Raw genomic sequence first — 21,528 nt, forward strand, 5'->3', positions numbered from 1 at the left:
ATCTCTGTCATTTCCTCCTCATTCCTCAAACTTGGTATTTTCTTTCTTTCTCATCTTAATTTACCGTATGCTTTCAGTGATTTTATATTTTTTACTATTTGGGATTAACAGGATCTGAGCAGAATAAAAAATAAGCGTCATCTTTGAAGTGGAAGTAGTTTTTGAAGAAAAAAAAAAATTCATTTTCCTGTATCTTGGGAAAAGTTCCAGGAAGCCTCATATACCTCTTAAAGATTTTCATGGTCGCTAGTAGCTACATGTTGGCTCCAGAGAAACGCTCCCAGCTTTTTATGGAGAAAATGATGTTTACCCTGCAGCTCCAACAGGTAATAAAGAAGTAATAGAGAAGCAATGAGACAAGAACGTAGAGGACATCAGTTCATCCTGAGCTTATAGCAGCATAACTAAGGGATGGTTAAGTCCAGCTCTAACTATAAGCTTGGTCTAAAAGGAAAGTCTTAGTCCTGACCTTAAACGTAGAGACTGTGTCTGCCTCCAGAACCCAAACTGGGAGCTGGTTCCACAGGAGAGGAGCCTGATAGCTGAAGGTTCTACCTCCCATTCTACTTTTAGAACCTCTATGAACCACAAGCAGACCTGCACTTAGAGATGGTAGTGATCTGTTGGGACAGTATGGTTCTATGAGGTCTTTCAGATATGATGGAGCTCGGCCTTTCAGGGCCTTGTATGTAAGGAGGACGATTTTAAATTCAATTCTAAATTTTAAAGGGAGCCGATGAAGAGAAGCTGAAACTGGAGTAACATGATCTCTCTCACTAGTTCCGTCAATGCTAATCCAGCCTGGAAGACACAAATACATGAACTAGTGTTTCAGCATCACTTTCTAATTCTGACGATATTAATATCAAGAATTCCTGGTCACCTGCTTTATGTGTCATTAAACACAACACCAAGGTTTCTCACAGTAGTACAGGAAGCTACATAAAAAATAAATGCAAACCTCCCTGTACAGACATGGTTGGGTCTCAAGAAAAATTAAAAATGTCTGTGGTACAAAATAAAATCAGGTGCGTTCAAGCGAACACACAAAAATCACCAGCAGATATAAACGTCTTTGCCTAAGGTTCATTTTTCCCATGTTTGTCCACGTTGGTGCATTTAAGGATTCAACAGCCAACAGTGATGCTATGGATTCTTAATGTTTCTCTTCAGCAGCTGTAAGTTGACTGAGTGCCTTGAACTCACCACGTAGACTAACGCTGACTCGTTAGCAAAGATCTGCACAAGATCGTCCGAAATCATTGCTGAAGCCAGAGGCTGAGTCAGTGGGTCGCAGAAGATTTTGGTATGTTTTGGAAAATTGAGCTTTAAATTATCTGCAATTTGTGGTTAAAAAATGAAACATGCAAAATCGTCTCAATGGTTCTTTAATGGTGAGTGTGTGTGTGTTTTTGTATGAGGACTGACCAGAAATGGAAAACACTCCAAACATCCATTAAACCAACATTACAGGGCTCATAATGCAGCGCGCTCTATTTCTGAGTGTGGTTCAGCCTTTTATTGAGCTGGCAGAGAAACTAGCCTCCAGACAAGTTTCTTAAACCAGTGTTATTATGTTTTTTTGGTTTTTTTATGCCTGCGAGGAGCAGCTGATGAATGATGGGAGTCGCTGACATGCAGCCGTGCTGGAAGTGCACGCTTTGGTTTTTATTGGTTTTCAGTTACACCGTGAGGCGCGATCTGGCTGAGTTAAAGTTTATGGCTCCAGGTTCATGACAGACACCGAGTCTCAACGTGCTGTCTGACCACATGCAGCTCATCTCCATTAACAGCCACAGAATCTGAGTCAGAGAGAGAGACTTTTTGTTCTTCACTGCGGCCGTGCAGAGCTCAGCGTCACGCTTTAATGGATGAATTATCATTTATCGGCTGCAGCCTGAAGCATCAAGGTGAGTTTAGCTGCAGTGAAACAGTTTGCAGAGATGAGGGTTTGGATTAGTAGTCGTGCTTCTCCCGAGTCTGAGTGTAAATGACTGAGATAAAAACTGATATATCTGCCTCTTTTTTTACCTCATTTAATTTTCTATTCATCAGAGCTTTAAATATTCATGAATTCAATAAATATTTACGTTTTTGTTTAATTTGAGAGATTTATTATCATTGAGTAATTTTTCTCATGTAAATGGGGAAGAAAAGGCAGAATCGGCAGCAGGTATCGGCCAAGGTAAAATAATCGGTATCGGCCCTAAAAAACATCCATATATCGGTCAGTGACTAATAAAAACCCCAGAGCAGTGATGTCAAACTCAATCAGAGATGCACTTGCACTTCATGCCATTGGTAATCCATTCATATTAATTACATTCACATTTATACTCAATTTGAATGTACAGGTACATGCAAACACACAGAAAAGGCCACAGATGAAACTTTAATTTGAAACTTGTTCTCATTACTTGTCTCGGTTTTATTCTGAATTCTTTTCATGGCTTAGACTCTGGACAATATTATGGCAAAGAACCTGAAAACCCACAACTTGCATCAACACACGAGCGTGACTGGTTTTCAGGTGTGAATGTACAAGAAACAAGAACTAATTAGGAAAATTCTTGAGTTTATTTGGCTAATTGGCAACACTGCATTACAGCACCTATGCTAAGCTAAAGCGCAGAAGCTGTGATTGACGTCCACCTCACCACCCAGAAATGAAACTACGCAGCGTAAATGGAAATGAATCGCACCAGTTTCAGGTCCAGCGAGTTTCTGATGAGTTTCTTATTTAAACCTTAAACTTCCCTCCAGACCCTCAGAACTGAAGAAGCTACTCGGATCAAACGTCTTCTCAAAACTTTCTTTTTTAAATGCTTTTCGTACATATGCGCTGTGGTGACATCAGACCTCAGGAGCTGTGCTCCGTTTGGTTGAAGCTTGTTTCTGCTTCAGTTTTTCCAGCTGCTTCTGCAAAGCATTGACTAACACCAGCAGAGGAACAGTCTGCAGACTTTTTTACTTTTGTCAATTTGTTAACATTAGGACACTTGTCCTTCTTCATGGATCCTAATAAATCAGTTGTGCTCAGAGTTCATGTGTCAGGGTAGTAGGTTGAGGTGAGATGAGAAACCAAATGCAAGACTATTGATGAGGCACAAAGCTCAAACTAAAAGTGGTTAATAGCAAACAAAAGGCGCTGCAAGCATGGCAGGAAAATCCAAAATCAAAAGAAATCATCAACATGACACAGAAACATGGAGCAAGACATAGAAACTTGGCGTGAAGACGTTAACAATGCAAAAGGCAACAAAGGGAAGGCAGGGCTATATATACACAGGAGGGCTCAGGGCTGACGAGACACAAGACAATCAATGCAGGTGAGACAAATTAACAATCAAGAGACAAAGAGGCACAAGACAGGAAACTAGGAAACTTGGCAAAATAAAACAGGAAACTTCAAAACATGACCCCAAAATAAAAGACAGACCAAAACCATGACATCATGCAGGGGGACCTTGTAGACCACATTAGACCCTGATTAGACCTGAGAATGTTTCCTTGATCTTCTCTGATTGGCTCAATGAAAACCACATGACAATAAACCTCACTGAGAGGAACCAGGAACCACGTTACCACATATGGTTCCTGGACCTATAGAAGGTTTAAGAGGACAAACACCCAGAGAGAAGGAGGCTGCACATCAACAATTTTACTCCTGGATTCATCTGGTATTCCTGGTATGGGAATGTAGTGGGATCCCTCAGGAGGAATTAGTGGAGTTAGTGGACATCTGGAATTCCCTGCATAGCCTTGTGACTGAACCTCGGATAAGTGGATGAGAATGGATGGATGATAAGTATCTCTGGTTGTTAGCGGGGCAATGAGATGAATGTCCTCTTTGTGCTTCATGCTCCAACATGATTAAATAAACACAATGTGTTCGAGCCGCTGTTTATTGGCCGACAGACGAGTGCGGTCGCCCACTAACTGGCCGCAGTGTTTAGTGCTTCATTAAGGCAACATCTGTAAAGTACTGTCACCTGCTTGCTAGAGGGTTAGCGTTAGCGTTAGCGCTAGGAGGGCTAGGGTTAGGGTTAGTAGGGTTATAATTAGCAGGGTTATTAGGGTTAAACGTGTATTTAATGGAAAGGGTCTGTGTGTTGGTTTTCATTAGCAGGGAATCAGTGGTGTGTTGTATCCGTGAACCAGCTCTGAGATCAGCCTACACTTCCAGTGAACTGACCTGAGGTCGCCTGGTCCACCCACGCCATGTGTGTGTGTGTGTGTGAGTGTGTGTGTGTGACATGCAGTGGTGAATACAAGTCATTCAGCCCACACCTCAAACCTCCCACAGCCTCTAAAAACCACAGCATTGTTCTTGGAGTTTTGCGTCTGCTCGACACAATAAGAACACTCATGAGGTGTTGATTTACTCTGGAGGCTCCTAGCGATTCTGTACATCACTGCACCTGACCCCTGACCTCCTGTCACCAGTCATAAATCACCCCCCCGCCCTCCCCGTGTTAGACCTGACGCTTTTACTCAGTGTGAATCTTTTTCATTCAGTTTTCATTTGAGTCTGAGCTCAGAGGTCAGAGCTACACACAGAACAGCACGTTAACTACACAAATAACTACAGGAATTTAGATCCTACAAAGTAAAAAGGAACAGGCAAAAAAAAAAAAAAAAACTCAAAGAGACAAAAAATGCCCAAAGAAAGACACAACACAACCTTGAAGAGGTACAAACAAATCTACAAAAAGACACAAAATAGCATTTGACAGACACAAAAGTACTTCATGGCTTCATGGAGACACAAAACAACCAGAAAGAGACGCAAAATCACCTGAAATACACAGCACAACCTCAAAGAAGTGTAAATGAATCTACAAAGAGACACAAAACATTTAAGAGACACAACACAACCACAAATAAATGCAAGAAAAACTACAAAGATGTAACACAGCCACAAACAGACTCAAAATAATGAGAAACACACACAAAACCACCACAAGAAACACAAAACAAAGACTGAACAACTCAAAGAAACACAACACGACTGTAAAGACACAAAAAGACACAGCTCTCTGCTTTGTTTGTCTCATCAGACTGTGACACCATCACTGAGGAGGTTTTTCTGACTAGAATCATAGATGTGTTCCCATATTCCCATATTTCTAATCTGTGCCAGTGGTTTCCATGGAAACGCTCCAGACTCAGAGTCTGAGGACACACAGGAACGTCCTTAAAGAGCTTTAATGCTCCTGGTTCTGGAGCACAACAACAAAGGACGTCTTTCACCGTGGACGAGACGTCTCAGCTTTCCCTGGCTGCTCCTGACTTCACCGAGAAGAGCTCAGAGTCTTTACTGATCCTCTCTGAAGAAGAGCTCAGAGTCTTTACTGATCCTCTCTGAAGAGCTGAGCGTCTTTACTGATCCTCTCTGAAGAGCTCAGAGTCGTTTGTCCTCGAAGAGTCAGAGTCTTTACTGATCCTCTCTGAAGAAGACTAGAGTCTTTACTGATCCTCTCTGAAGAGCTGAGCGTCTCTACTGATCCTCTCTGAAGAAGAGCTGAGAGTCTTTACCGATCCTCTCTGAAGAGCTGAGAGTCTTTACTGATCCTCTCTGAAGAAGAGCTCAGAGTCTTTACTGATCCTCTCTGAAGAGCTGAGCGTCTTTACTGATCCTCTCTGAAGAAGAGCTGAGAGTCTTTACTGATCCTCTCTGAAGAAGAGCTCAGAGTCTTTACTGATCCTCTCTGAAGAGCTCAGAGTCTTTACTGATCCTCTCTAAAGAGCTGAGAGTCTTTACTGATCCTCTCTGAAGAAGAGCTCAGAGTCTTTACTGATCCTCTCTGAAGAGCTGAGCGTCTTTACTGATCCTCTCTGAAGAGCTCAGAGTCGTTACTGATCCTCTCTGAAGAGCTCAGAGTCTTTACTGATCCTCTCTGAAGAAGAGCTGAGAGTCTTTACTGATCCTCTCTGAAGAGCTGAGCGTCTCTACTGATCCTCTCTGAAGAAGAGCTGAGAGTCTTTACTGATCCTCTCTGAAGAGCTGAGAGTCTTTACTGATCCTCTCTGAAGAGCTCAGTAGATCCTTTACTGATCTTCTCCTCTGAAGAGCTGAGAGTCTTATACTGATCCTCTCTGAAGAAGAGCTCAGAGTCTTTACTGATCCTCTCTAAAGAGCTGAGCGTCTTTACTGATCCTCTCTGAAGAAGAGCTGAAAGTCTTTACTGATCCTCTCTGAAGAAGAGCTCAGAGCCTTTACTGATCTGCTCTGAAGAGCTCAGAGTCTTTACTGATCCTCTCTGAAGAGCTGAGCGTCTTTACTGATCCTCTCTGAAGAAGAGCTGAGAGTCTTTACTGATCCTCTCTGAAGAAGAGCTGAGAGTCTTTACTGATCCGCTCTGAAGAGCTCAGAGTCTTTACTGATCCTCTCTGAAGAAGAGCTCAGAGTCTTTACTGATCTTCTCTGAAGAGCTCAGTCTTTACTGATCCTCTCTGAAGAGCTCAGAGTCTTTACTGATCCGCTCTGAAGAGCTCAGAGTCGTTACTGATCCTTTAAGTTGTACTTCTTCCCACCCCTTTTCAGACATGTAAGCGAAATTACTGTGTTGCTTTTTTATTCTTACATTATTTTCATTTTTATTGCATCAACCATTTTTTTTATTATTCTTATTTTCATTTCTGTTTATTTGCTCAAATAAATATATCATTTGCATGTTCGAAATAAATCACTAAAATCAAATAAAAAAATCAGAAATCAAATCAAATCCTCTCTGAAGAGCTGAGAGTCTTTACTGATCGTCTCTGAAGAGCTGAGAGGGGAAGTTTACAGGCGACTGTGATGTGATGCAACGAGGAGGAAATCCAGGGAATAACTGAGGATGTGTCAGCGGAGAGATCTTCAGCTTCCTCTAAACCTCCTGAGACCTGAGCTTTTCTTGGTTATGTGTTGTTAATTTCTCCAGGGACCTAAGAAGTACAAAAACTAAACTTCATCTCTGAGCAGGACGTTTAATCCCAACGTCCTCAAACGACTACTTGCTAATTAGCGAAGCTGCAGCTCTACTAGTCAAACCAGAGAAGTTAATGAGCATAAATAGACAAGTTTCAACTTTAAAACTGAAAATAATGTCAGTGCATGACTGTCAGCAGCTGATATGGGATAAAACTTCAACTTAGTGATTTAGATTTTTCGGTTCTGGCTCCAAAAATACAACAAGACGTCATCTTCATGGTTGACAGTGACAGTAGGTGGGTTTCCATGGCGACTGAAGGATTCAGATCAGCTGTTTCCATGTGAGGTGATCTATTCCGATCTGATGTTTACATCCTCCACCATCTTCAATCTGAACGGGCGTTTTACAGACGTGTGACAGATCAATGAAAACATCCCGTTCTTCATCTTCTTCTTTTGAATGGCAGTTTACAAACAACTTTCAGATGCATTAGCGCCACCTACTGAAATAGAGTGTGGATCTGGATCTAAATCCTATGAAATAATAATCAGCAGTAGTTGCTATTGTTCATACACTTTTATTATTAAAGCAGCTTGATTTGGAAAGTTTGTGGGGTCGTATCTACTTTTGCGTCAGCCTCATTACAACAGATGTAAAACTGAATGCATGATTTTTATTTTTATTTTTAATCGGTTGCAACACAACTCACTCTCACACACACACACACACACACACACACACACACACACAGTGGTAATCATTCATGTGATGACAGACAGCAGGAACTATTAGGAACTCAAAGGGAGGAGGGGAGGCGATAATTGCAGAGTCTCCTTTGACTCTCAACACCTCCCCTCCCACTCCTGTTGAGTCCATCAACACAACTCACACACACACACACACACACACACACACACACACACACACACACACACAGATTTAGATAAGGAGAAACACTTGCAGGTTTTATCTAAGGGAGGAGGAACATTCTCTGCAGAAATCAATGAATTCTTTGTTCATCGTTCCTCAAACCAGAAGAAAGGCAAGAATTTCTGCTGCAATAGATTTTCTAAGAAGAAGGAAAAAGAGTTTGTTCGTCTGCTTCTAAAGGACGAGTGGGAAGTTCAAGGTTTAAATAGGAAACTCTGTGGGTAAAACTATTTAAACCTCAAACTTTCTTCCGGTCTCTTAGAACTGAAGAAGCTACTCAGATGAAACATCTGCTCAGAAGAACTCAAGTTGACTTTCTCCAACTCTTTTTGACTGAGAATCTTCACAGACATGAACCCATGGTCGTATTTTTTAACACAAAAAGAATCGTAAAGGTGGAACGACGATGAATCTTCTTCTTCTCTTCCTGTCCTGTTTTCTGGAGTCTCTCCCTCATATGTTTAATTCGTCTATAGAAACCAGGCGACGTGATTTTTCTGACACATTGTCGTCTCAAATTGAGATTTTGCTGCATGTGAAATTCTGCGTCAATTAATAACTTGTTCAACAGTGGAATAGCCTCAACATGAAAACTAAACCTGTGGTTTAGCAGTGAAGCAGCAGCTCACATCCACCAAGGTTTCTACATTTCTTCATGAAATTAAGAAAAAGAAAAAACTATTTGCTCATATCTGTGACATGTTCCTTACATTCATATTGGATTAATGTAAATCAACATTTTTTCCCCATTATTACTTTATTTAGTCTTTAATAGAAGTGTCACTTTGTGTCACCAGTAACTCACAAAGCAAAACAATTATCCTAAATGAGAAACATCTAAATCTTTACTAAATGCAGGTTTGTCTCTGGTTCATTGGAATAAATCTGTTAAGGAGGAACAGAAACATGGAGGTAGAAAAATAAGATGAACCAAAGCTGGAATCCAGACTGACTGATGTAAACACATGTATCTGATCACATCATTTGGTTTAGTCTCGGAAACGGTTCATCTTATTCATATCCAGGAGGAGGAACATCTTCATCTCTCAGATGCTCAGATTCACCCTCGTCCTCATTTATTGACCTAATCTAAACTGGATTCACTGACGGAGAGATGGAGGCTCATTCGTCATCACTCGCCTCTTATCAGCTTTCTTCAGAGTCTCCGTCTCGGGCCAATTAAAGCTGTCTGCATACCTGCCGTCTCCTCCACTATCTTGTCCTCATCGTTCCTTCCTCACATGTTCAAACGTCCGTCTGTTGGACTTCCTGCCTCGGCCAGGACTCAGGTTACCTCCTCCAGGCGTCGCTTACACGGCTGAAACCATCGTACTCTCTGTACATTCATGACTTCGTAGACTTTTTAATATTTATAAAGCATCACTCGCACGTGAATAGACAGTTTATAAATGCTTGATTCTTCTTCTTTATGCTTTCATACTTCACACATGATTCGTTTACTGCTGGTTATTAACATTAACATGGCATTAACAGACCATTTAAATGAACATTTTTGCATCTTATTATTTACACATGTACTAAAAGCTGCTGAGTAAAAGGTTTAGACACATGGATTCTTACTGCAGTTCATGATGTTAGTGACTATCTGAGGCCTTTAAAGACTTAAGACTCATTTCTCTTCTCAACAGATAAAACGAGACAGATAAACGTACATTTACATCTAATTTACTTTACTTTTCTAAATGTTCACGTGGACTGCTGATAAACTGGTCATTAATAAAGTTTGTCCCTATGAATTTTAAATGTCTCTCTGAACTCAGTTAATGCAGATTAATATTTCCTCTGCAAATAAATCAATAAATCCACTGTTCACAACAGCTTCTTTTAACTCAGCTGGTTTTAAGTGTAAGAGAAGTGGAGGAGAAGTGAAAGAGGATGTTCAGAGAAACCAAAGAGAAGATGAGGAACAAAGTTATTTTGTTTTTGTTCCATTAATTAATTAGCAATTAAATCAGATTCAGAAAAATTTAAAAACTAGAACAAGATACTTTTAAGAACAGAAAATATACATATATAACAATACAACGTATATACGAAGAAAAAACTATACTGTAAATATAGTAAGTCACTAAAACGTGAATAAAACCGTGTCTGGAAGCAGCTTCATCAGATGTCTTTGTTCTGCTGGAACAGTTAAAACAGAGGAACCTTTGTGGTTCATACGATAAAAACATCTCTGAGATAGAACCTGGTCACGTCCATGGAACAGTTTTAAAAACGAATAAAAGAATTTTAGAATCAATACGAACACTAACAGGCAGTGGAAGGATTTTAAAACAGGTGTAATGTGCTTTTCATTGTTTATCTGGAGCTGAAGATTTGGAGGAAACGTCTTGAAGAACCAGGTTCAGCTCTGGTCTTAGATGCAGAGATCTGTGTCTGGACTTCTAACTTATAAATGGAGGATACTATAAGATAAATAACTTTTATTCACTGTAAACTGAGGCCTGTAAGTGTTTGACTCGATGCAGGTGTGTAACATCTGGCTTTGCCCTCCAGCTCCTCGCTGACTGATGTTTGTGTTGGAATGTGGGCAGATTCGGGATTAGCCGTGTAATCCTGCTCCAGATCCTCTGATCCTCTGATCCTCGTCCCTCACACCTCTGGACTCTGACATGTGTTTGTGCTCATTGCTGCGTTCGCTCACATCATCTGTCGGGTTTTCGCAGGATTAAAAGAAAGAGAAACACCTGGAGAAATAAACAGACGCATAACTGAGCCGACAGAAGCCCAGAAATCCAAAAGCAAAACAAGAACAGCGGTTTATTTGCTCTAGTTACGTGAAATAAACTCTTTACCTAAATGCAGACGGAGGTTCACGCTACATGGAAACCATGGAAACTGAGACAGAACTTACAGCAGGTTATTTACTGGAGACGTGTCACAGTCATTTTTATTTTATTTTATTATTTTTTTTTATAGTTTCACCTTTAGTTTAACCAGATAAAAGCCAGACATGTAAAGTGGTCAGCAGATAAAATGCAGGAGTGATGAGAGAACAGAGAACAGAGAACAGAGAGAAAGGCCTCAGACCAGACAAGGTGTCTTTTACACGTCTTAGAAATATCGCAAAGATCCAGCCGAGTGTGTCGATGCTGATGTCCTTAGTCACTCTGTAGATGTGTGTCTTTTATCAGGACGGACAGGGACAGTTTTCTGAGGCCTGTAGATGCAGAACGCTCCCTCTGTTCACTGGCCTTATCAGGTCACAGCTGATTTCTAGCTGCTTCTGTTTACCTGAATGACAGCCTTAGAAATGGCATTGCTCCATCGTATCCGAATGAACCCGTGACCTCTCATGACAGAGAACTGGTCCGTTGAATGTTCAGTCAGAATGAAAACAGTTTAATGAGTCTGCACCATTTAAAACAAGCTTTAGTTTCTCATCTCAGATTAAAAAATCCTCCACACGTCATGTTTTTCTCAGTGATGATTTAAATAAAAGTCAGTCCTGCCACGTTCCTGGTTCCTGGTTCCTGGTTCATAGTCGCTGTGTCTCTGCTCTGTCCGTCAGTGCCTGGAGTTCGGTGAGGGTTCGGTGACGGGGGACATGTGTGAGGACCTGTGTGTCCTCGGCCTGGTCGAGTACAAACGCTGCCTCTACTACGAAAACGGAAAGAAGGTGATCGAGGCCCACTGGAGAGGAAAGCCTGTCATCCTCAAGTCCAAGCTGGAGAACTTCTCCTCTTATGAGCCTCTGGGAATCCTGGACTACCAGGTGACGTCTGTCCTTCACGTCCTCTCTGTCTGGGACCACTCAGCTTAATCTAAAGTAATGAATCCTTTGATTGGCAGGACACGGCGGAGGACCTCTCCCCTCTGGATGTAGTTTATTATGCCACACTGGAAGTAAGTCCCGTCAGTTTGGTGCCGTGGCGGCGTTTGTCTCGTCACACTGTCCTTCAGTCCTTCCTTTCCTCTGAGCTCAGGTTCGGAACTCCTTGGGTCTGGCCGAGGAGGGAAAGGAAGTGGCTTACAACAGCTCGGTGGCCGGATTCTGGGGCAAGAAGCTGCAGAACAGAGACAAGAGTTACTCCAGAGCAGAGCTGGCCTCCCTCTGGTCGCTGCTGCAGCAGGAGGAGTACACCTTCCTGAGGTACAGCCACAAAACTGCCTGGAAAACATGTTCACTGTCACGTATTATTCAGTATGATTCAGTCACTTATACTGGTACATGCTGTTACATATATATTTTATATATTTTTACATTGATGCATGTATTCTTATTCTAATTGCCTATTTATTCTTACATATTATGAGTCTTAGGATTAATAAACTCATTCTGATTCTGAAAATAACCAGTAACTGCCCTGAAATACCTCAAAATACTGCACGAAAAACAAGAGCTTTTTCTACATTAAAAAAATAAGTTTGTTGTGTGTTTACAATAAATAAAATAGTCTTTACTATTACATTATTATACATTCATTTTCAACGGATATTTCTGCATAAACTCAACACAGAGCTGTAACTAATTAGCACGACTTTAACATTTATTCTGACTAAATACATAAAGTAACAGTTTTCCTTGTACTGAAGTAACTGAGTTAAGAGAAGTAGCATCTGCTCAATACTCTCTAGGATGAAATAACTTATTCATTAATTTTTTTAGTTTTTTTTTTTTTACATTTAACCAGCTCATGATTTATCTCAAATAAAGATTTTTCCTGGAATACCATGAAATATACCGACATACCCTGAAATCCTCTCAGATATCGGCTCAGTGACCCGTGAAGTGACGACCGGAGACTTTAGATGTTTGATAATCTGAACTGATCGCTGAAACTGTCTCGTCTGTTCTCCAGAGTCCTGCAGGACCTCAGCTCCCACGTGGCCCAGGTCTTGGGCTCCTGTGGTCACTTCTACGCCGTGGAGTTCCTGTCGGCCGGACACGCCTGGGACCAGAACATCTTTTCCCTGGACGAGGTGGCTTCCTCTGGGCTCAGTGATGCGGGCGGAGGTCGAGGGCGCTGGAGCTCCAGGGAGATGGTGCATCGCATCGCTCTGAGCTTCCTGGACATGGTGTGGCACTTCGACAATGACTTCACCCACAAACTCCACCTCTGTGACATCAAACCAGAGAACTTCGCCATCAGGAAGGACCTGACGGTGAGTCTTCATCTGACTCGCAGACCTCCTCCTCCTCCTCCTCCTCCTCCTCCTCCTCCTCCTCCACCTCCTCCTCCTCCTCTTAGCCCTTTGAACTCACAGAAAGCAGCGTCCTAATGCCATCTAAGAACATAATGACCCGGATGAAAGCGAAGCAGCCGAGAGGAAGGAGATAAAAGAGACGTGGTTTTAAAAAACTTTTAGATGGAGGTCAGACTGTGTTGTTTCTTTTCTTTGACTTAACGTACCCCTCATCCCACCTGATCTCTAAACCATGGATCTCCTGTCTGTGTCGAATCGTTTCATATGGAAGGAGAAGGCTGATCTGGAGGAGAGTGACACATGTGACTCTATCTATCAGATCATCAAAGCCTCGGTTCAACCTAAGAGACAAAACTCATTTTCCATTTGGTTAATTTAACCTCGAGTCATTCCAGCCTGTTTAGAACGAAGCCAGAGTAACTGAATGTTGTTCATGAACATGTTGGAGCTCATTCATGGTCTCGGTCTCTTTTTAAAGACAAGACGCTGAAGTTTCTATCACAGAAGTCAGAATCTCTCTAAGTGGTTTAGTTCTGGAGGAATCAAAGTTGACACACAGTTAAAAAACAATAAGTTGAAAACGACATGTTGCATCATTTACTCAGACACAGCTGGTGTCCAGAGCTCTGATTGGTTCATGAAGAACTGAACTGATCCATGTTTCTCATATAGAATAAATCAAGTCTCCAAAATGTTTTAATTCCACACAAGCTGCTTTTCCAGATTCAGACTTTTGTCTGTGTTTGATGCTGTTCTACAGAAACATGACGTCAGAGAGAACATGTAGTTAAAGTTAATCTTTTCACGCTCTGGTGCCTTCTCAGCGCGGCTCATTCGTCTTTTATTATCATCTGCTGCGGTCCAACGTTTATTTTATTTTAGCTGTAAAATAATCCAAAGAACAAACCAGAGTTTGTAATGAATCAGACGGTTCACAGCAGACTGTCATTAGTTCAGCCACAGCTCAGTGCAAACGGTTTAATGAGCCGGGTCCTAACTGGAGACCAGAGAAACCAAATCAGGTGTTTGTAGCTGCAACAAATGTCACATAAAACACACTGGTGACTGTTCTCACGGTGTTGAGAAGGATCAGAGTGCTGCTGTAACAGCTCTCTGGGCAAAAGGTTCCCAGGAAACCAGAGCAGGGTTTGTTTTTAACGGCCGGTCCGGCCTATCAGAGTCTGGGAACATCTTCATGGACTGGTCCTCCGACCAATCAGAGACATGTGGATGGAGAGCACAATACAAGATGGCAGAATAAAAACAGATGTTCATATAAACACTGTTAAATAGTCATCTTTGAGATGGATTTAACCATTTAATGATCCTCCTGATCTCATAATTTATTACTTAATATTCTGCAGTGCTTTATATGTCATCCACCTGTTACTAATAATCCTAGACATGTAGCTAGTCTCCTTCTTTAGTATTTATAGCTGCTTCTTCATCTCTGCAGTTTTCATATTGATAGTTTTGGATCAATAAAAAATCAGTTAAACATATATAAATAAAAGTTTCTGCTTTGTTTTATTGTGACTCGTCTTTATTTATTTAAAGCTGAATTTAGTTTCAGTTTTAGTGAGAACGGGGTAGAGATAAGTTTTACTTCCACCTGCTAACTTTCTGCTTTTAAATAAATTTCTGTTATAATTGAAATAAATAAATTTGGTTTAATTGTTGCTCAGTCGATAAGAGCCGGTGCTACGCCACATTTCTGTTAATGTGTCCTACTGAATTTATCGCTCACATTTTTTCCAGCCTTTTTGACATTTTTTTCGACACATTCTCTGTGTTGATGTCGTGTGAGAGGATGTAAAGTGACTGACCATCTCTGTCATTATGGGTCCAACATTCTTCTTCTGTTGTATAACAAAGTGGTCAATAAGTTCATCATGTGCATTAGCGCCTCCTATGGTTTCGGATTGTAGTACGAGTCGTTGCGTCATGTATTGAAAATCTGACTGCACATTTTCTGACAGAGCGACGCATCATGATGGACATTGTGTCTCTCACGTTCACTATGAACCAGGTCTAACCCCGGTTACAGCTCGTGGTGTTTTAGTTATAGTAACTCATAATGTATTACCCACAAAACGTGACAAAGTTCAGCCACACTATGTATTGGTGAGTTACAATAATTCAAATACAGCAACATGTTTAGGTCTTAAATGGTTAAACAAACTCAGCTGGTTCTGAACAGTTTTACAAGATCCAGAGAAATTTTTGCAAAAAAGCAAAACTGTTTGATTTAATTCTGGCTCAGTTGGAGATCGAGGAACAATGGAAGACACTGATCTGAGGGAGAGTTTAATTATTCTGAGATGTGCCTCAGATACAAAAGCACATGAGTGAAAGACATTTGAAAACTTGGTTCCCTCTGTAACAACTCCCCCAAACACCACGCGGCGCTGTGTCTTTTCTTGCCAGTTTCAGGAGATTGAAACTTGACCTGAAAATGAGTCAACAAATGTCTGTATCTCCTCAGTTAACTTTTCCTCCATGTGTTTCATCTAAAATAAATTCCACTAAAGAGGAAACCGGCTACGACCAAACAGACCAATCACAGCTCAGCAGTCGTCCTCCTCCTCCTTCTCCTCCTCCTCCTCTTCCTCCTCCTCCTCCTCCTCCTCCTCCTCCTCCTCCTCCTCCATGGTTCTTCTCGGCCAAATATCCAGTTTAGAAATTTGCAATTTCTTCCAAAAAGTGTTTTTTTCCTTCATATCTGTTTCTGGCTCCTTAAGTTTTACAGATTCATCTTGAACATAACACATCCAGTAAAAGGACTTTAAGTGCAGTAGTTCTTTGTCTCAGCTTTTAGTATTATCTATTTTAATCAGGCAGAATATTATTTATTCTGTTTATTTTTTGTATTCATGTAGTTTGTTCTGTCTTTGTGGCGACATCAGACATTAAAATAGTTATTGTCTCAGCGTTTAAGGAAACTTGAGGGCTTATTTCTGCTCCGTCTGGGTTTCATTAGAACTCAGATCTGTGGGCGTCACATCTGGGGGAGTTTCCTCAACAGCAGCTTCACTGAGACAAAAACAGCTGAGCTCAGACCGAGTTAACGCTGGGAGCTTTAAACAGCAAGTAAACAAACACACGTTCACCTCCGAACGTTACTGGATCTAAACTCTTCATCATCTTCTAGCCTTTGTGTCCATGTTTAACTGTAACGTAGCCGTTGATTTTAATCGGCTCATTGATTTGAGATCATATCTCAGGTCCTACAAACACTTTATTTATTTATTTATTTATTCTGCAAACACATATGAACGTGGATCAATCTGTCACTGAAAGTAGTCCCAGATAAATCCACTGTTTCCTCCACAAATTATTTGCGTTTTGCCAGATGAATTTGTTTGAATGTGCAAAAACACAACACTAAGAAACTTCACTAGAAATTTCACTTTTATTTCTTATGAAAGGCCCGGTGCTAATGCTAATTACAAGTTTGTAAAAGTACAGTTTATTAAATAAACATAATGTATTTGTTCTTCAACATTTGTAGTTGTTATAATTATTTTTATTTGTAGTTCATTATTTATAGATTAATAAAATTTTGTGTTACAAAATTTTATTCTGATGCCTTAAAATCAATGTGTTCTTTTACTTAAGATTAAGACCTAATATTTTTTGTAACATATATTTATCCAACTTTAGAACGTTATATAATAAATATTTTTATTTTTATAATATATTTTATATAAAGATATAATATACATATATGAGAAGAAAAAGAAGATATATATATATATATAGTATAAAATAATAAAATTACATGCATATACTTTTTTATTACATGTTATATTACATCATACGTATATAAATATATATAAATGTTCACACTTGGGTTATTTATAAAGATTAAAGATTTTCTTTAAAATTTTATTAATAATAATAAATGAATGAATGATAGTGAACTTTGAAAACAAGTTTCCTGATCATTTAAACTCATTTATTAACTGTAATATATGAAGTGACCTCCAGTGAGATGTTATTCTTATTACTCTTTTTGCAGCTTTAAATCTTTGCTTGTGTGTCTGCGTGTCTGTGGTGCAGGTGGTGGCCATCGACGTGGACATGGCGTTCTTTGAGCCGAAGATGAGGGACATCCTGGACCAGAACTGCAGCAGCGACGACGACTGTAACTTCTTCGACTGCTCGTCCAGGTGCAACCTGAGCAAACGCAGGTGTAGCCCCCAACGCAGGAACAGCAACCTGCAGGTGAGACTGCGACCGACGACACACACCCACCACACAACATTTACAACTAAAACACACATCGTTCTTATTGACTAAAGAATTCAAAATGTCACTTTGCAGCAAATTTAAAATGAATATTAATGTGAGACCTTTAAAGAACAGTTACACCAGAGTCTTTTAATTAGACTTAACTTTCCCTGTAAATGTGCAGCTTTGTTCAAAAACTGAATTCTGCTGCTGTTGATTATTCTTTGTTCATGTTATTCTTGCTTTTCATTTTAAAAATCCAATTACACTGGCTCATTCAGGGAGTTTACAGGTAAATTTAGTGTAATAACTAAATGGACATAAAATTATCGTTTTACTTCTGTTCCATTTTTTTTCTGTGTTCTCTGTTTTCTGGATTTTTTCCTCCCGTTGCTTTGACTGAAAATCGAAGCGTCTGAGGCCTGAACACATTCACGCCGCCGCCATCAATCTTTCACAACCTTTAACTCCAAAAAAAGAAAAAAATCCCAGAGGAATGATAATTATCCATCAACAGAGAGGAGGGTTTAAAATGAAACGCTCCAGAGCCGATCAAAGACATGTTTTACTTTTACTGTGTTTTATTAGATTTTAAAAAAATATTTATCTAATTCTTTGACTGTGTTTAATATGATTTGGTTTTAATGCATCAATAAAATCCTGTAAATTCAGTGTATAAAAGCCTAATTTTATTGTTATTATAAAGAATCAATATTAGTCTGGAAATATATTTCATTAATTCATTTTTAATTTTGTAACTTGCATGTCTGCAAATTGAGACAATACTTATTTTTTTCTTGTCTTTAATCAGAAGAACAAATAATTTCATCACTATTTAAACCTGTTTAAACTATTTCAATTAAAAACCACAGTCAGAGTTATTAGTGTTTTATGTTTTTTGCACTAATCATATCAGTAGATAATACAATAGGAAATTAGCAAAAAGTTAGTTCTTAATATTACATTTAATAATTATAAAAACAATAATAATTGTGGTATTAAAATAACAAAAATATCACAACAAACCAGAACAACAATAGTAATAATAATTTCTGTTAAATAATAATTATGAAAATAATAATACAATAATAATTAAATGCTACTACTAATATATGTTATATTACTAGGATTATTATTTATTATATAATAATAACGAAATTATAAAATACTACTACTACTAGTACTACCACTACTAATATAGTTACTATTAATATTAGTAGTAGTATTAAAATAACACAAATATCACTGACAACAGTAGTAATAATATTTGATGATAATAATAATAATAATAATAATAATAATAATAATAATAATAACAGAGGGCCCCTTCAGATGAGAATGAACCGCGGCCTCCGACACAAAACGCCGCGCATCCCTGTCATCACCGCCGTCACCATGACAACCGCCTCTCATCACCCTGCCAGCTCCTGTATCACATGTCGTATGATACCAGATCCTCACATTCATCAGGGTCCAATGTTTGAATATGAGACGAACGGAAACTATTTTTTTCCCAAGGTGATGCACAAACAGACGACAAAAAAGTGATTTAAGACAAGAAACAACAGAAAACAACATGAGGAGAAAATGTAGAATACTTTTACTATTAATCTATTAACTATTAATAGATTTTCCATAAAATGGAAAAAGCAATAAAGTGGAAAAACGAGGAGAGAGACGAAAAGACAAAAGAGAAGAACGAGATGAAAGTGATGAAATGGAAAGATGTGACAAAGAGAAACAGAAGAAGGTGGAAAATGTGAAATCACAAACAAAAGGAAGAGAAGAACAAAGAGGAGGAAAAGAAAGACGAGTGAAGAGCGGACAGCTGATGACATGCTGCTCTCCTATTGGCCGACCTTCAGCCCGTCACTCGTCTCCTCACAGAAAGAAGTCATTGTCTTTTTTATCTGTTTTTAGTTTGGTGATGAAAAGTGAGGCGTCGTCTGCATAAAGACAGATCAGATCTCTGCTACTCTCAGCTCTCCCATCTCTTCTTATTTTTACTTCCCTCATATTCATTGTCTCCTTTTCTGTCCTCTACACTTCACTTCTAACCCATAAACCCTGGAACAGTAACAAAGACTATCCTTTGTTTTTATTTTATTGTTTATTTGATGAGGACAACGCACACTGATGAACAATCAGAGCAAATACATGACGTCATGTAAATATGGAGGATTTAGCTGAAAGCTAATTTCCATCCACAGTCCTCACATTAAAAAACTGTGTGAATTAAATCAGACGTTAATAACAACCAGATTTTTATGGTAACAGCTCTCATCCTGTCACAGGTTTGGTTAATCTGACATGACAATATGTGAATAAAACACAACTAAAGCTAGTTTTACTTTACCAATCATTTAGCACATTTATTCTATGATACTAGATCTAGCTAATTTGTATGGAATTCCTGTTTAGAGTAATGCTCCTGAATAGATATCAAGTATAATATTTAGTAAATATTTGTTTCATTTCTAACGGAATTCATTTGATCAAAAACATTTTTATAGTCAGTTTGTCGTTTTAAGCCTCAAAAAGTCTCTCCCACGGTTGTTAGTGATGCAGGAAGTCTGTGTCTCACACATTTCACCACATTTCAAGTTCCTCCATTATTTATTAATTCATTCATAGTCTCTATTTTTTTTTTTTTTTGCCAATTTCAGAGCCATTTTTATTCAACCTTTATTTGTTTTATGAGGTTTCTGCCAGGTCGTGCTGTACTTCAATATATTCTGATGAGAAGTATTTTTTATGCTGAAATGTAGCCGACATTAGTGATGCTAATTATAACGTTCTAGGGTCAAACAGATTCAAGACTCAATTATTCAATCTGTTGCTTGATCCCTCCTCTATGTTAAATCTCTTCTTTTCTCTCTTTCGTACATGTAACTCTGTTCACGACATCTTCTTTCCTCCTTCTTCTCTGCAGGTGATTTGTGAGAAGATTTTCAGGCCGTGGTTTTCTCCCACGCTGCTCGGGGCCAAAGCCGGACTTCCTCTGCAGGTAAGATACCAGGGAGCTTCCAGAAGGTCTGAACACAAACTACAAACATGTCTGTGTTTCAACATTTCCTGTCAAACAAATGCACTCATTTCATGCACAAAAACATAAATCACAAAACTGTCTCCAAACTAGAATCTTTGGCAAAGATTTGAGTAAAGAAATTCAGAATTCAGATGGGTTTTATTGTCTCAGGTGGAGCTGCAGCGAGCGGTGCAGGAGTGTTCAGAAAGTGACGGACCAGGAGATGGGGACGTCCACCAGCGTCTTCTCAGCATCATCAAGCGCCTCCTCAGTGAGGGAGGGGCCGAAGGAGGAGGGGCCTCTGAGGGAAAAGGCCACACCCACACCGCTCTGAACTTCTGAGGAGGAGAAAGGGAAGAAGAGTCTAATCAACCCTGTGACTTTCAGACAGATCTGAAAGACGCTCCCGATGTTTCCTCATGTGAGGACGATGTCACGGATTCACTGGACCCGGTCAAACAAACAACATGACTGTTTGAATGTTTTAGTGACAAGCGCTGAGCCTCCAGTGAAAACGGAAACGAGACACTAGTTTCTCCTGTTTAGTCACTTTGTTCTAGTTTGACTCTGTGAAGGCTGATAATGATTCAGACCAGAATGATTTCACTCTGAATAAAAACTTCAATAAGTCTTGATACAATAGAAGAAAAGAAAAACATTTAACATTTTAGAGTAAATTTCACTTCTGATAGTCTCTTGTATCACAGATGCAGATTTCCACTTTAATTCTCTGACTTTAGTTCTTTTTTTGTTTCCTTAACGTTACCATGCAGCAACTGAACATTAGACGTACGAGATCCTTTATAATAAAATCTCTAATGAACGATGCTGCCTTCTTCATTCGTGTCAGAGAACGGTTCAACAACAGAAGTCATCGTCGTCCTCCTCCTCCTCCTGCTGCTGAGGTACAGGAGTGAATAGCGAGTTCATTTCCTCCTTTTTCTTGGGGAAACAATTTCTTTTTAAAAATCTTTTTATCTTGACACTTTGTTCCATTCTATGAAATCCTGAATTAATTGTTTCCATTCAATGATCGTTGGAGGTTCTTTATTCAGTCATTTATATATATATATTATACCTTTTTTACTACCATCCGGTAGTAGTTCTGATGATGGATCTGATTGCTGACATGAAGTCCATCCAGTGAGAAAAGATAACATGAAAATCTTAGAAAAAAATGAGCTGCAGAGTCACAACCTCCAGCGATGCTCAGGTTTATTGTTTTTTAGTTAAAACTCAAACTAAAAC

At 39.4% G+C, this 21,528-nt stretch overlaps 1 protein-coding gene across 2 annotated transcripts in view; it reads left to right on the forward strand.

The window, feature by feature from the left end:
- The window catches only part of dipk1c (divergent protein kinase domain 1C), a 42,146-nt gene extending 21,042 nt beyond the window's left edge, over window positions 1–21,104 (forward strand). For both annotated transcript variants that reach the window (XM_047568816.1, XM_047568817.1), the window contains exons 5-11: window positions 11,383–11,586; window positions 11,664–11,717; window positions 11,798–11,964; window positions 12,674–12,977; window positions 17,082–17,246; window positions 20,185–20,259; window positions 20,452–21,104. In XM_047568816.1, the coding sequence (XP_047424772.1) occupies window positions 11,383–11,586; window positions 11,664–11,717; window positions 11,798–11,964; window positions 12,674–12,977; window positions 17,082–17,246; window positions 20,185–20,259; window positions 20,452–20,622 (1,140 nt within the window). In that variant the 3' untranslated portion in view covers window positions 20,623–21,104. The remainder of the gene's footprint in view (window positions 1–11,382; window positions 11,587–11,663; window positions 11,718–11,797; window positions 11,965–12,673; window positions 12,978–17,081; window positions 17,247–20,184; window positions 20,260–20,451) is intronic.
- The last annotated feature ends 424 nt before the right edge of the window (window positions 21,105–21,528 follow it).

This window comes from Mugil cephalus, chromosome 18 (genome assembly GCF_022458985.1).
Source record: "Mugil cephalus isolate CIBA_MC_2020 chromosome 18, CIBA_Mcephalus_1.1, whole genome shotgun sequence".
NCBI classification, from domain to species: domain Eukaryota; kingdom Metazoa; phylum Chordata; class Actinopteri; order Mugiliformes; family Mugilidae; genus Mugil; species Mugil cephalus.